Below are 14877 nucleotides of genomic sequence, written 5' to 3'. Positions count from 1 at the left end.
CAAAGATCACGGGGAAGTCCACCAGAGCAGGAGAGTCATTGTTTGGGTGTGGAAATTTTATTCTCCTCTATTGTCTCATAATTGAATTCTCTGCTAGAAGTTATATATTTCTCGTACAGTTTTTAAATGGTATTTTTGTTTTACTGGGAGAGAGGGGATGTGGTTTTGGCGGCAGCAACAGGGTAGTTGTTGGCAGGAGAGAGAAAGGGAGCAGCTGATTTCTGTCTGGTGAGAAAGAAGCACAAGCACCTGGGGTCCAGCCAGCAGCATCCCCTGCTCGGGCCCCCAAGGAGGAATATTTAGGTTTCTTTCACTGTCCAGATGCCACAGCATCTTCCCACCTTTTGTCAGCCCCTAGGGCCAGAGACCCCTCCGCACTGCAGGGACCACTCATTTCAGGGAGCTCCCAGGAGGTCTAATCCCCTCCTCTGGTCACTACTGAGCCAGCCAGGACGGGTACCGGCTGAAAACAGCTTCTGCCCTGTTCCTCCTGCTGTGCCCCAGAGAGAGGAGAGTGAGTACCGTGCTGGGGCCAGGATGACAGCAACAGAGCAGATTAGACAGGCTGAGGCTGCCCGACTCTCGGAGTGAGTCTCCACTGAGAACCCAAGCGGCGGCAAGCACCTGTCTAGAGAGACATCGGCGCCCCGGACCCCTCGGGCCTTTGCCCTTCTAAGCAGCCTGGCCAGCCTTCTGTGTCTCTACGCTGAGCCTCACTCGCGTGTGATTGCCGAATGGTGGTGGTGGTGATTGGCTGGACTCTCCATCTTCTCACCTCACTGTTTACAAGGGTCCCGGGAATGAAAACTAAGCTACCTCCGAGAAGTAAAATCCTGGAGGAATCATTGGGTTCTAAGAATTTGCCAGAAGAAAGGCAGGAGGGCCTCAGCCTTCTCAAGGTCCAAGGCCAAGTCACATTAGCTGACTTTTGAGCCCATCTGGGGACTATGTGGATGCCTGCCAGCCTGGGAAAGGAATGTTCTCCCAGCTCCATAATGGGTCTGCGGCTGCTGTTCATCTCCGGGGAAGATGCCCATCAGCTTGGAACTTACTACCCTGAAATCAACAAATAGGTGTGGTGAGTTTCCCACTGTGCCTTTCCAAGAACAGTCAGGGGCTTCCCTTTGGTAGCTGGGGTAAGTTCTCCCTAGCTAGAAGGGTAGCAGCACCTTTTCGAGAGAAACAAGAGTAGCTGGGGTTTGGGCTTTTTTTTCTTTCTTTCTTCATGTGGAAGAAAGTGTATAGCTGACGATTTTCCTTTGACCTCTTTGCAAAGCAGCTTGAGTTGCAACAGCTCTGCTGAAATGTTATATGGCCTTTTGCTTCAAGGACTTTGAAACCAGCATTGTTGATTTTTCCTCTTTCCTGTCAACCTCGGTCCTGTTTCCGTAGTGTTTTATGTTTGCTGTCTGGTGGATTTAAAATACAGTAGCTCTTGGTATAGAAGGCCTTTTGACTTTCCCTGTGGCCTGAGCTATAGGTATATATTCTGTCTGAAAATAAGTAAACACACTGTAGAGCAGAAGCAGAATTGCTTTGTTTTCAGCAGAGGGGGAGACGCCACGAAGCCCGAAGTGCTGTAACCCCTGCTGTGCAAACAAGCCTCCTGCCTGGTGTGGAAACATCCGTGTCCCCAACAGACAGACCTCTGTGTTATTTAGGTACCATCCAGGATCTGAGTGTCTGTTTGTTATCCAAAGGGTATAAAAGGGAAATCAAACATTCTTTCATATCATTATAAGCCCTGTGCAAACACAGCCTGTGGACAAAGCCCTTTCCCGGGTCCATAAACAAGGAGCTGTTTGTCCTGACTGCCCGTCATTAGCAGCCAAAGCAGGGCTGAGCCGAGCATGGTGTCATGTGCACTGTTGCGATTCTGCTCTCTTGGGCCAGAATTTGACAGGTGTCATGGGACAGAGTTCGCCCTATGGAAGTTCAGTCAGAGCACCCACTGGGATCCTTCAGCAAATGCCACGTCTAACAGGCTCAGAGCTATGAAGTAACCTGACTAAGCCATTGCACCCAGCCGCAGGAAGGCAGATCTTTAGTAGGATTGCCTTTGTGCCTGGGGATTAACGAGACACAAATGCCAGGATCCAGACTCATGTCTGCCTGCATCTGATGCAACCAAAGCAAAAGCCTGAGCTTAGGATAAAATATCTCCCTCTCACTCCCCTGAACAACCCAGACATAACGCTGCAGCTTCTGAATAGTAACGAGGACCTGGTTTCTTCACCCCAAAATATTTTGATCAATTAAGCCCAGACCTGCCAGTCTGATTCTCTGGTTACTGAAGTTCACTCGAGTCCACTTGTTCCGTCTTCTAGAGCTGTGCTGTCCAGTACAGGAGGCATACGTCACACGTGGCTACTGAGCCCTGGAAACGAGGCTCATCTGAATTGTAATGAACCCCCAAGTGTAAAATACACTTCGGATTTTGAAAATTTAGTACCCCCCAAAAGGTGAAGTATCTCAATAATTTTTAATGTTAATTACATGTTGAAAATATTTTAGCTCCATTGGGTTCAATTAAATATATTATTAAAATTAATTTCACCTGTTTCTTTTCACGTCCTTTAACGTGGCTAGTAGAAGATGTAAAAATCACACACGCAGCTCACGTTGTTTGCATTGGACAGCGCTGGCCTGGCTCCTGAAGGAAGTTTAGGTTTATAGTGCCATCTGCTGGTCCACCTAAAGCAGACGCTGGTGTAAGCGGGAGTTCAGCCGTCCGAGCAGGGAAACACTGTCTCTTGGCCAAGCAACATGCAGTCTTCCTCTTCCAGAAGCTTCTGAGCAGGACCAGAACTGACCCCTCAAGTCTCTGCCTTGTCAGGAGTCTTTTTTTTTACTTTTTTTATTTTATACTGGAATATAGTTGATTAACTAACAATGTTGTGTTAGTTTCAGGTATACAACAAAGTGATTCAGTTATATATATACATGTATCTATTCTTTTTCAAATTCTTTTCTCAATTAGGTTGTTACAGAATATTGATCAACGTTCCCTGTGCTATACAGTAGGTCCTTGTTAGTTATCCATTTTAAATATAGCAGTATGTAGGGATTTCCCTGGTGGTCCAGTGAGTAAGGCTCTGCACTCCCAATGCAGAGGGCCTGGGTTCGATCCCTGGTCAGGGAACTAGATCCCACATGCATGCCGCAACTAAGAGACCTGGCGCAGCCAAAGTAAATAAAATTCTTTTTTTTTCTTAAATAAATATATAAATAGAGCAGAGTGTATATGTCAATCCCAAACTCCCTAACTATCCCTCCCCTCCACCCTTCCCCACTGGTAACCATAAGTTCAGTCTCTAAGTCCTCGTCAGTAGTCTTGAAGAGGGCGATGGCAGACTGATGGAAGGTGCAGGCCTGTGTTCTCTACCTTGTGGGTGCTGAGGAAGCCCACAAGAACAGCAGTTCTTTTCCTAAGAAAGATTTCAAACTGCCACAGGGTTGTAAAGAAGCATGTGACAGAATATAAGGAGAACATAGATCCATCTCTTAAAAGACTAGTGTCCTCTCTTTGGATGACGCTTACCTGCCTTGATTTGTCAAGAGCTTGAAAGTAGGACTCTTTCTGATAGTATCTGCATCGGTTATCTGTTGCTGCATAACAAATCACCCCAAAACTTCATGGCTTCAAACAATGATAATCATTTAACATCTCTCACTGTTTCTATGGGTCTGGAATTCAGGAGTGGCCCATCTGAGCACTCCTGGCTCAGAATATCTCATGGGGTTGAAGTCAGATGTTGTCTGGGGCCAATCCCTGAAGGTTTGCCTGGGCCCAGAGGATCCATGTCCAAGGTGGCTCATTCATGTGACTGGTGAGGTGATGCTGGTTGTTGGCTGGAGGCCTCAGTTCTTCTCCACGTGGGGCTCTCCACAGGGCTGCTTGAGTGTCCTTGAGGCTCAGCAGCTGGTGTCCTCCAGAGACCACAATCTAAGAGGCCTAAGGGGAGGCTGCACAGCTTTTATGATATAGCTTCAGAAGTTACACAACATTACTCCTGCTGCATTGTATGGGTCAAGAGGCAGGAACACGCATCCCACCTCTTGACTGAGGAAGGTCAACATCACGTTGTAAAAGAAAATGTGAGAAGGGTTGGCCATTGTATTTTCCAAAAATACAAAGTCCCCAGTGGGTGTATAGCACCGTGCAACTAAAAGGCGCGCCCCGGTTTTGCAGATGAGGGAACTGAGGCTCAGAGAAGTAAAGTAACCAGCCTGCAGTCTCACGTCTGGCAGGAAGGACTAAAGCCCAGTTCTAACTCCTAGATCATACTGGTATAGCCCCTCCAGGTTCTTTCCCTATGTCTCCCTTATGCTGTTGTAACTATAGATTACACTGACTGTTTCATCTTTCCAGCATCTTCAAGGTGTGCAGTGCTCTCTTCATTCAAGTGTTTTAGATGATTCTTCAGTTGATGTCTGTCTACAAATTGTCATTTTACTGAGTTGAGACTCAACGGGAGTAGGTTTCAACTAACTATAGAGCCCTGGCAATGTATACATCTTCCAATATTTTCCATGCTGTTTGCTTCAAAGATCTCAGGAATAACAACCACATTATAATGTGTGTACTTACATTCTGTTTGATTATCCGAATATTACATCTTATTTATTTTTGAAACAGGAAAGGATAATCACTGCCTGCTTCAGTCGTTTTCAGAGTAGTCGGTCATTGGAAAAAGGAGGTTTTTCCAATTTTTGATGTTCCACCTGCCAGAATGAAAACAAAAATCCAGCTGCCATAATCATGTTCTGTTATTCTTGGTTCCAGGTCAAACTTCCCTTTCCTGTAGATCAAATCACAGATCTCCCGAGGAATGATTTCCAGATGATGATTAAGATGCACAAGCTAACCTCAGAGCAGTTAGAGTTCATTCACGACGTCCGCCGGCGCAGCAAGAACCGCATCGCGGCCCAGCGCTGCCGCAAGAGGAAGCTGGACTGTATTCAGAACTTAGAATGTGAAATCCGCAAACTGGTGAGTTGACCCGCCCTTTGCTGTCAGCAACCTGGAGTGACCGGGGCTGATGCAAAGTTACAGTAGCGAAGGCCAGAGAGGTAGAGAGAAGGCCACCGTTCAGGGAAGTTCGAGTTGATTTTTAAACGAGTTCTCAACAAAAATAATAGCTTTATATCTGTAATGCCTGTGTCTGTGCAGGTGTGTGATTGTTTGTCAGTATTTTATATCTTTTAGCCATTCGTATATTTTTTTAAATGTATTGACGTATAGTTGATTTACAATGTTGTGTTAATTTCTCTGTACAGCAAAGCGACTCAGTTATACATATATATACTCTTTTTCATATTCTTTTCCATTATGGTTTGTCACGGCATATTGAATATAGTTCCCTGTGCTCTACAGTAGGACCTTGTTGTTTATCCATTCTATATATAATAGTTTGCCTCTGCTAATCCCAAACTCCCATTCCTCCCCTCCCCTAGAGGTGCTTCTTTTTTATTTTCCATTCAACATGTGCTGAGAGCTAACATTTACTGCATGCATATGTGGACCAGATATTATTCTAATCTCTTTCTGTAGGTGATCACATGTAATCCTCACATCAACCCTATGATTTAGGTTCTACTTTATCTCCATTTACAAAGGAGGAAACCAGAGTGCAGAGAGGTTAGGTAACTCCCCACTATGTGGCAGAGCTTGAATGCAAACCCAGCTGCCTGATTCCAAATCTTATTTGCACTGCTTTCTCCCACCTCCCATGGACATGGAGGAGTGTGGGTTAGAAGCGGGACACCAGCCTACCACCAGGGGTCGCTCAGCCACGTGATCTCTTGAAGCCCTTCACAGCCCCAGGGTCCTGAATTCTGCCTCAAAGTGGCTGTCACCTCCTCCCTGTGCCTGAGAGTATTTTGTCTCGGGGAATAATCTCCCATCTCCCACGCCTCCCCCTCACTCAGAGCTCTGCACTCCCTTCTCCTTGATAAGCAACCTTAAGCTGCAGGAAGTAAATCCAGGTGGCCTCTGGCTCCTGACTGTACCCTTGAAGGCAATTAACGCAACTTCATTCAGCTCAGCCTTTCTGCCGGCCAAATCCTGGAAACTCATCCCACGTGCCCTGTCTGTGTCAGGCTGAAGAAGAGGGAGCCCACGGACTGTGGTCATGATCTAAGCTTGGGTCCTCAGGCTATACGTGGCGGTCCTTTGCCTCCTGGTAAGCCGTTGTCCTAACGAGAACCTAAGAGCAAAATAAGACATTTGAGAAGCCGAAGTAAATGTTACCTGTTATCAAGATAGTCCTGGACCTCGGGGTCTTTTTTTTTTTTTCTCTCTTAATTTAATTAACACCAACCAAGCAGGGGAAATGTGCCCATGTTCAGCGGCTGCCATCACCTACAAAATAAAGGCCAAGCTCCTTAGCAAGATGCACTGTGTTCTCTGTGATTCGGTCTACCCTCCAGCATCACCCTCCTCTCCCTTCTTGGAACTGGACCCCCAATAAAATCAAACTGGATGCACTTCCCCTCAGCCTCGTCTCCTGCTGTTTCTACCTCTGTGCTCATGCCTCTGCTGTTTCTCCTCTACCTCGGACAGTCCTCGACTGTTTTTTTTCTCTGACTACATCCTTTGTTCCTTAAGAGTCAGGTTACTTTCACCTCTCCAAAAAGCCCCTTTCCTGAGTCCCTGGTGAAGCTGAGCACCTGTCTTCAGGGCCCTGATCTGACCTCTGGCTTCATACTTACCACATTAGTCTTGCATTATCTGTGTATGTGTCTGTCTCCTCAGCCCTGGCCCTAGACTGCAGGTTCCTCACAACAAGACAAGTCTTGAGAAGCCTCTCAGGAAATGTCTGTTGCCCTAAAATGTATTAGAAATTGTGACTGAGTCATGAGATTACAAATTCCTTCTTTCCTTCAAATTTTTCTTTAATGTTGTTGTTTTTGATTTTTTTTTTTTTTTTTTGCGGTACGCGGGCCTCTCACCGCTGCGGTCTCTCCCGTTGCGGAGCACAGGCTCCGGACGCGCAGGCTCAGCAGCCATGGCTCACGGGCCCAGCCGCTCTGCGCATGTGGGATCTTCCCGGACCGGGGCACGAACCCGCGTCCCCTGCATCGGCAGGCGGACTCCCAACCACTGCGCCACCAGGGAAGCCCTTTAATGTTGTTTTAACAACAACAAAAATGTTTAACTTAAGCCAACATAAGGAAGCAAGTCATTGCTGCCGATGAGTGCGGGTCTTTGGAAAGCCTGCTGGGCTTAAGTGGGGACCCAAGCAAGGCTGAGCCTGCTGGGTATAAGGTTTCCGGGCCTTAAGCACATGTCTATAGTAATTCGGCCCAACACTCTTTTTCAGGTATGAGAATAACTATTATCATCCATATTTGAGAAACGCCTGATTTTTTGTAATTAGCACTCTTCCCTGTGTAATTTTGTAATACTGAGCAAATAGGAAAGTCTAAGCCATACCCCTGGCAGATACCTAAAACCCTTTGCTAATATTGTTCGGTTGAGAAACCAAGAAGGCGTCTCCTATTTCTCCCCCTGCTTTTTTGGAAACCCCTTGAGTAATGTGCTGCATTTCCCTGCTGAACGAGAGTGTCGCGGGCTCATCGATGGGCACCTGTGACTTAGAGCATCCTGTTCTTAACCGAGGCCTTGATTTATACTGCCTTTCCTGCAGAGAACCAAAACCCTGTCACGTGCAGCATTTCATCTTCTCCCCCCTAGAAAGTGGCCCAGGACCTTTCATAGATCAGTGGACGTGGAGGGGTGGGTGGCTTGGCCAGGATGATGTGGCAGAATGGAGACCGCGATCCCTCCTGGGGCTGGTGTTGCCTCCCATTTTGCAGACTTGCAGGTCCAGGTAAGGAGGTCCAAGCTGCACAGCCACGAGTGTAAGATTTCTTCTCTTCGCCAGCCCTCCGGATGTGTTTTACTCCACACCCGCCCCCGCTCTGGGGAGTGGCGCCCTTTCCCGGTGGGCGGGGACAGTCTGGTCCCGCCCCGCGAGGCCCGGCTCCCGCGCCCACTCGCTCCCGCCCGCACCCACGCGGTCTCCAGCACGCCACTCACTCTGCTTTTGCAAACTTGCGAAATGTATTCCTCTCGAGTTGCACTTGTACATCTGTTTATTTTTCATTTTTAAAACATGTTTTCTTGATAAATTTATAAATATTTTAGCAGGTGCCCTTTCCCCGTGTAAATCTCTGTCTCCGACACACATGTCCACACTGTCTGCCAGATTGCATTCGTCTTTCGGCACGTGCACCTCCCATGTAGGAGACCCACTGGTATGTTTGCTTCTCTCTCTCTCTCTCTCTCTCCCTCTCCCCCCACTCTTTTTCCCATCGTCTTGCATCCTCTCATCTCTCCTGCGCACCCTTGCAAACGGTGAGGACTCACTTCACAGCGCTTCAGATGTCCCGTTTCTCCATCCATTTCACTGCGTGCACCTCACGGAGCGTCCTCTTCTTCTCTCCTCACACAGCTAGTTATGGGAAAACCTCCATCAGTCTCCTCTGTGGTGGCTAAATTCACCTCTCTGATGGGGTGATGAACTTTAGTAACACAAGAGCTTATGTGGGGTTTCCTCTAAGGAGAATATCTCAGAACCCTGGGCTGGTACTCTAGGGCTCAGCCTTCTCACCTCTGTCCCTGCTTCCTGTGTCCAGAGAGAACTGGTCTTGGGACTCACTGCACAGTCCCCAGCCATCTGTGCCGTTGTGTTCAGTCCATCAGCTATAGAGGCCAGAGAGCCTACTGATATAGGATTTTTTTTTAAATAAATTTATTTATTTATTTTTATTTTTGGCTGCGTTGGGTCTTTGTTGCTGCGCACGGGCTTTCTCTAGTTGCGGCGGGCGGGAGCTACTCTTCGTTGCGGTGCGTGGGCTTCTCGTTGCGGTGGCTTCTCTTGTTGTGGAGCACGGGCTCTAGGTGCGTGGGCTTCAGTGGTTGTGGTGCACGGGCTCTAGAGAACAGGCTCAGTAGTTGCGGTGCACGGGCTTAGTTGCTCCGCAGCAGGTGGGATCTTCCTGGACCAGGGCTCGAACCCGTGTCCTCTGCATTAGCAGGTGGATGGATTCTTAACAACTGCGCCATCAGGGAAGTATAGGATTGAATCATGTGAAACTGCTGATGGTTGATTTTTTTTTGCAATTTTCATTGTCTTTTTTCTAAATAGACTTGCTTTTTTCAGAGAAGTTTTAGGTTCACAGCAGAATTGAAGGGAAAATACAGAGTTCCCACCTGCCCTCTACCTCTGCACACTCACAGCCTCCCCAGAGTGGTACGTTTGTTACAACTGATGAAGTTATAATGACACATCGTAATCACTCCAAGTCCATAATTTACCTTAGGGTTCACTCTTGGTGTTGTATGTTCTATGGGTTTGGACAAATGTATAATGAATGGCATGTATCCACCATGACAGTGACATAGAGTAGCTTCATCTAAGAATCCTCTGTGCTTCAGCTCTTCATCCCTCCCTCCCCCACCCCACTCCTTAGCAAACACTGATCTTTTTACTATCTCTATGGGTTTGCCCTTTTACAGAATGTCATATAGTTGGAACTGATGGACTGTTTTTTGACCTTCAGAAATCGCAACCTAATGCATTTGGGGGAGATTTTCAACTACAAGGTTTGGGACTGAGAGTTTTCCAATGGATTCTCTGCAAACCCCAAATTCCAGGAAACTGGAACCTTGATTCTCTGCAGTTTTCTGGTTCGTGGTGATTTTGCTGGTCACTCGGCTGGGCCTCAGAGAGGCATGAAAAGAAGCTACCACGGGGAAGGTGTCAGGGTCAGTGGCACATCTGGATGGCCTGCTCAGACGGGAGACTTGGCAGAAGTATGTGTCCAGGCTCTCATCTTTCAAGTTTCTAGATCCTGACCTAGTCATTTATGAGTTACACTATAATGTAGGATGCAAAAACCAACGCTGGAAAAGCCCTGGAACCTGCTGTATAGCACAGGGAACTCTGCTCAATATTCTGTAATAACCTAAATGGGAAAAGAATTTGAAAAAGAATAGAAAAGAAATAATGAAGTGGGCTTGTATGATTCCATTTATATGAAATTCCAGAGAAGGTAGATCTATAGAGATAGAATGCAGGTGAGTGGTTGCCTGAGGCGGGGGGTAAGCATGGGGAGTGACTGCAGTAGTAGTGAAAGAGATTCTTGGGGTGATGGGACTGTTCTAAAATTGTATCATGGGATGGTTACACAGCTTTATAAATTGACTACAAATCATTGATTGTTTCATACTTGAAATTAATGAATTTTATGGCATTTAAATTAAACCTCAATAAACCTGTTAAAATTTTTTTAAAAAGAAAAGCTCCAGAAAACAGGATGCTGGGTCCTCCCATTCAGGCTGGATCAGGCCTTTTCTCTTTCTTCTGTTCAGGTGTGTGAGAAAGAGAAGCTGTTGTCAGAGAGGAATCAGCTGAAAGCATGCATGGGGGAACTGCTGGACAACTTCTCCTGCCTTTCCCAGGAAGTCTGCAGAGATATCCAGAGCCCTGAGCAGATCCAGGCCCTGCATCGGTACTGCCCTGTCCTCAGACCCATGGGTCTCCCCACAGCCTCCGGTATGAACCCCGTGCCCTTGGGCGTGGAGCAGAACCTTGCCGCCCCCCAGTGTGCGGTGGAGGAAAGCGTGCCCTGCTGCTTGGAGCAGGGCACAGCGGCCCCCGGGCCCCCATGGGCGCCCAGCAGCGCCTCAGAGAACTGTACTTCTGCTCGGAGGCTGGAAGGCACTGACCCAGGAACCTTCTCAGACAGAGGACCTCCTCTGGAACCCAGGAGCCAAACGGTGACCGTGGACTTCTGCCAGGAAATGACTGATAAGTGTACAACCGATGAACAGCCCAGGAAAGATTACACCTAGTGACGGCCTGCCTCCTAATTCTCAACCCTCTCCCACCCAGGTGTCCATGGGTCAGCCTGCGGTGCCACTTGTCTGTCGTCTGGAAGAACCAAGAAGGAATTTGGTGCACACTACAGCAGTCTTAGCAGCAATACTGTTTCCAAGTATTCTCTCCTCCCTTCAAGCAGGAGCGATATACAGTTACCTTCACGATGGTGCTACCCCTTGCTCAGGCAAGGAAAGACGACAGTGATGATGCTGTCTGTCTGTGGGTTCATTTCAGTCTTAACAGGGATAGACTATAACACCTCTAGGACCCAACCACGGATTTTTTTTCTCAGTGGCCCATGTCACAAACCCTATCTCAGGAATTTCTTCTGAATGTTCAATTTTTTTCATTGAAGACAGCTTCTATACACATCAAAGTTTTATAGCTAGACTGTACATATTATATATAATATATATATAAAATATATATCTCTCTCCATATGCAAAAGTCCTGCATGCCTCAATTTTCTCATCCTAAAACTGGAAACTTCGTTTCTCGTTTATAAACAGGTTCCAACATTCCTCTTCTTTTGTCTCTGACGCTAGAACTAGTTTGTAATTGTTAAGATGGTCGTTTTTCTTGCTTCACAGTTCACTTTCAAGTTGTGCTTATTTATGGACAGAATTCAATGTTGGAAGCTTTCTTTGAGGTTTTATTTCAGACCTTTTTTTGTTTGGTTGGTTTGGTTTGGGCACCATCAGGTGGTGCCAGTTGAGTATCGTGGGTTTGGTTTTTTCTTGCAGATACTGTACAGTCAAGGTCAACTTTGCCACTTGCACTGAGTTTTGGGTCAAACCTATTTTCTTAAATGAAGTTGTCACTTCAGTATAACTCAAGTAAACTGTATATTCTTTGCTTTTAGTTAAAAAAGTAAAACAGTTAGCTAATTAAAAAAAAGCACTCAGGTGATAATTATGTAGGAAAAACAATCTTGCCAAATAATGAATTCATCTTAGGATGTAGACGATAATCTGCTTGAATATTTTTATATTTCACCTCCTCCCCACCTTTTCCTAAGCAAAGTTTAAACGCAGAGTTCAGAGTTGATGCTGGACGTTCAGATTCCTAAGTGGGGAAAGAGTTTGGACGTCTCACTCAAAAGCGCATCGAAATAGCAGGAATCGTGATTTTGTACCAGAACTCAGCAGGCATTGGCTCCTAAATAGCAAGTTAGAACTGTTTTCTCAGCCCGGGAGTAAGTCCCATTCATTTCAACACTTCCCCAGGCCTCTGCTTGCTCTCGGAAGCATAGGATAGTAGGAACTTCTCCGTCGAACGACTTGGCTGCTCAGCAAGCCAGCTTCCCAGCCCAGGACCTGCCTCCCGCCAGGGACTCACCTGAGGGGGGTCTGAATCACAGCCCTGGGGGTGCCGCCCTTAGGTGGCCGTCCTGGGGTTAACGCAGCTGGCCCAGAGTAGGAGAGAGCAGGACAGATGTTAGCCTGAGGTCTGTCCCTGACGCAGGCAAAAGCATTTCTTTCTCCCTTCTTTCTCCAAATGCTTTGAGTTGAATTCTGAGATTTTTCCACCCTTCTCTAGTCCGAAGGCAGATTTCTTTCTGAGGCTTTGGACACGACATGGCCAGGAGCCCTCCCTGCCCCCCACTCACCAGGCACACACCTTACCCTCACCTGATGATCATTTCCTTCTCTTGCTGCAAAACTAGTTGGCTTGCAACCCACAGAGAGCAGCTTCCCTTGGCCCAGGGGGCACGTTGGCCCCTGACCACGTTTACAGGAAGGTGTGCCGGACGCCACAGCCGGCGCAGGGGAGAGATCAGCTCCCTCCCTCCTCCGGGCCGGCTGCAGGAAAAGTCCTGAACAGTCTGATGTGGGGATGGGGTGGTGGGCAGTGGGGACTAGGTGGTTGATTTTGTTTCTTTATTTGTGCCATTGTTTGGAGGATATTAAAGCTGCATGTAAAAGGGGAAATTAGTATATTATGTAGGCGAAAAGTGAAATCATAGTAACATATGTTTTAGTATTAACTTTTTTCTGTACAAATATTAGTGCTAAATGTTTAAATATGTATGAATGCCAGAAATTTGTTGGTTCATGCGGTAGGATTAAAAAAAAAAAAGGCTTTTCTTTGAAAATAGTTCCACTTTTAAAACCTGCCTCTGGGTTTTTGTTTTTTCTCACGTGTGTATGTATGGTGCGTGCTCGTCTGAGACAGACTGTGATCCAGCTCTGAGTTGGAGGTACCGTTTTTCTTGTGGCTGTTGGGATTTCTTGGCCTAGTAAAAGAGTTCTGTGCTTCACCATGAGGTTTGCCTTTGGGAAATACTGGTGACAACTCGAATTTAAACTCGTTGTGAATCACGTGATCCATCACAGGCATGTGTTCTGGTAGAAGAGTCGGCCAACAGTATTTTTTTGGTTTTTTAACTCTCTTGTTGCCTTTTTTAAGTGACCTCCTCTTCTTTGGAAAAAGGAATGTTTTCTGCTCATATCGTAACAAGGTCTAAACCAGCCCGTTGGCGTGACTGACCCTGGTACCAACACATGTGCATCTGGTAGTCGTGGTCCCATTCGTGCCGTCCCCGTTCTGTTGTCTTGTGCGGCAGGCCTCCCGCTGGGGGGGGAGGGGTGTCCTCTAATCCCCTCCCTGCTAACTCAGCCCACAGTCTCCTCCCACCAGCCCCTGCCTCGCGTTTCTTCCTCTGCCCCAGTCACACCCCTGCCACTCTGGCCGTGGGAACTGGTTAAAAACACTGTTGGAGAAACTGTCTTTCGATTTCTTAGAGATGTGAACAAGTTATTGGGATTTGGTTCACTATCGACCAGGAACAAGCGACTGGCTTTGTGCAATTGTTGACGTGACGCGTCTGTGTCTCTTACGGCTCCGAACCATGTGCTTGTCAAGATTATTTCCGGGTTGATTCAAAGGGAGGACTAGCTGGGGACCAGAGTCCAAGTTGCCTCAAGTGGAATTTTAAAAACCAGCCTGTCTCCTTTCCCTGGGATCCCTTAGTGCAACTCGTGTCTTTTCTGAAAGAGAAAAGCAAGTTAACAGCAAGGAATAGCATCTGCATGGCATGGTGACATTTAGTGGTATCTTTAAGGGTCCATCCTTACAGATATAAAGGACTCTTCCAGCTACAGAATGTTCAGGAGGGTCCCTGCGACAGGCGAGTTGTGTCTCCAGGTGGCTGGGTCAGGCATGGGCTGTTGGAACGGGGACAGTGGAGGTGGCCCTGTGGCTAGTTAACATCCGCCTGAAACTAGTCCTCCCGTCGGATCTGCCTTTGTTCTACTTGTGTCTCCGGACAACCTCACTTCGTTCAGGTTGGTCAGGCTAGGGCAGGTGCATGCTTTGCCGTATGTGTCTGTTTCTCTTCCTTATCTGGGGGTGCCTTGAATAAAAGAACTTCATGACATACTGATTCTGGAACAAAACTGTTGCAAAAACGAACAAAGATAGAGCTGGCAAAGTTACTAGCCCACCTGCTCCTTCTCTTCTGGGTTCCCTAACAATGACTCAGGCGTCAGAGGTGATGCTGCACTAGGAAATGTTATTTTGTATAGTGTACAAGTAATTTATTAACTGTCTTTCTAAAGGTATGCTGCTTTTAAGATGCACTATGATTTTGGATTTAATCCTTGTGTTGCTTTCCCAAGGAAGTAAAAAAAAAAAAAAAAAAAAAAGGCTGGTGATTAGTATGTCAACTGCCACTTCTCCTTGAAAAGGAAGGCAGGGACCAGCAACAGGACTTGTATGAGGGGACTGCTAAAAGCCAGGTGGGCACACTGTGAAGTCCAGTGTATCATCAAGAGGTCTAAACCTACACTTTCTCTTTTAATGCTTTACGATGGCCATTAAAGAAGAAACAAACAAAGGTGTGAAAATGTTACGCCTTTTAAGAAACCACTGAATCCTGCCCCTTCAAGCTGATCCACATGCTATGTTGAGCATAATCCTCCCAAAATGTGTAAAAGCCTGCAAAGCTCTTTCAAAACCCTATTAGCTACCTAGTTCTATACAT

The 14877-nt window shown here is 46.9% G+C and overlaps 1 protein-coding gene across 3 annotated transcripts in view; it reads left to right on the top strand.

The window, feature by feature from the left end:
- Positions 1-14539, top strand: part of BACH2 (BTB domain and CNC homolog 2) — a 357893-nt gene extending 343354 nt beyond the window's left edge. Inside the window, exons 6-7 of one of the 3 annotated variants that reach the window (XM_029223454.1) lie at positions 4787-4993; positions 10382-14539. In XM_029223454.1, the coding sequence (XP_029079287.1) occupies positions 4787-4993; positions 10382-10864 (690 nt within the window). In that variant the 3' untranslated portion in view covers positions 10865-14539. The remainder of the gene's footprint in view (positions 1-4786; positions 4994-10381) is intronic. The other 2 variants (XM_029223455.1, XM_029223456.1) reach the window with 2 other exon arrangements.
- Positions 14540-14877: the final 338 nt, after the last annotated feature.

The sequence above is a fragment of the Monodon monoceros genome, unplaced genomic scaffold (assembly GCF_005190385.1).
Source record: "Monodon monoceros isolate NGI ecotype Baffin Bay Population unplaced genomic scaffold, NGI_Narwhal_1 Super_Scaffold_15, whole genome shotgun sequence".
In the NCBI taxonomy this organism is placed as follows: domain Eukaryota; kingdom Metazoa; phylum Chordata; class Mammalia; order Artiodactyla; family Monodontidae; genus Monodon; species Monodon monoceros.
Note: the sequence above shows the minus strand (reverse complement) of the source record. Positions and strands in the feature narration are given on the sequence as shown.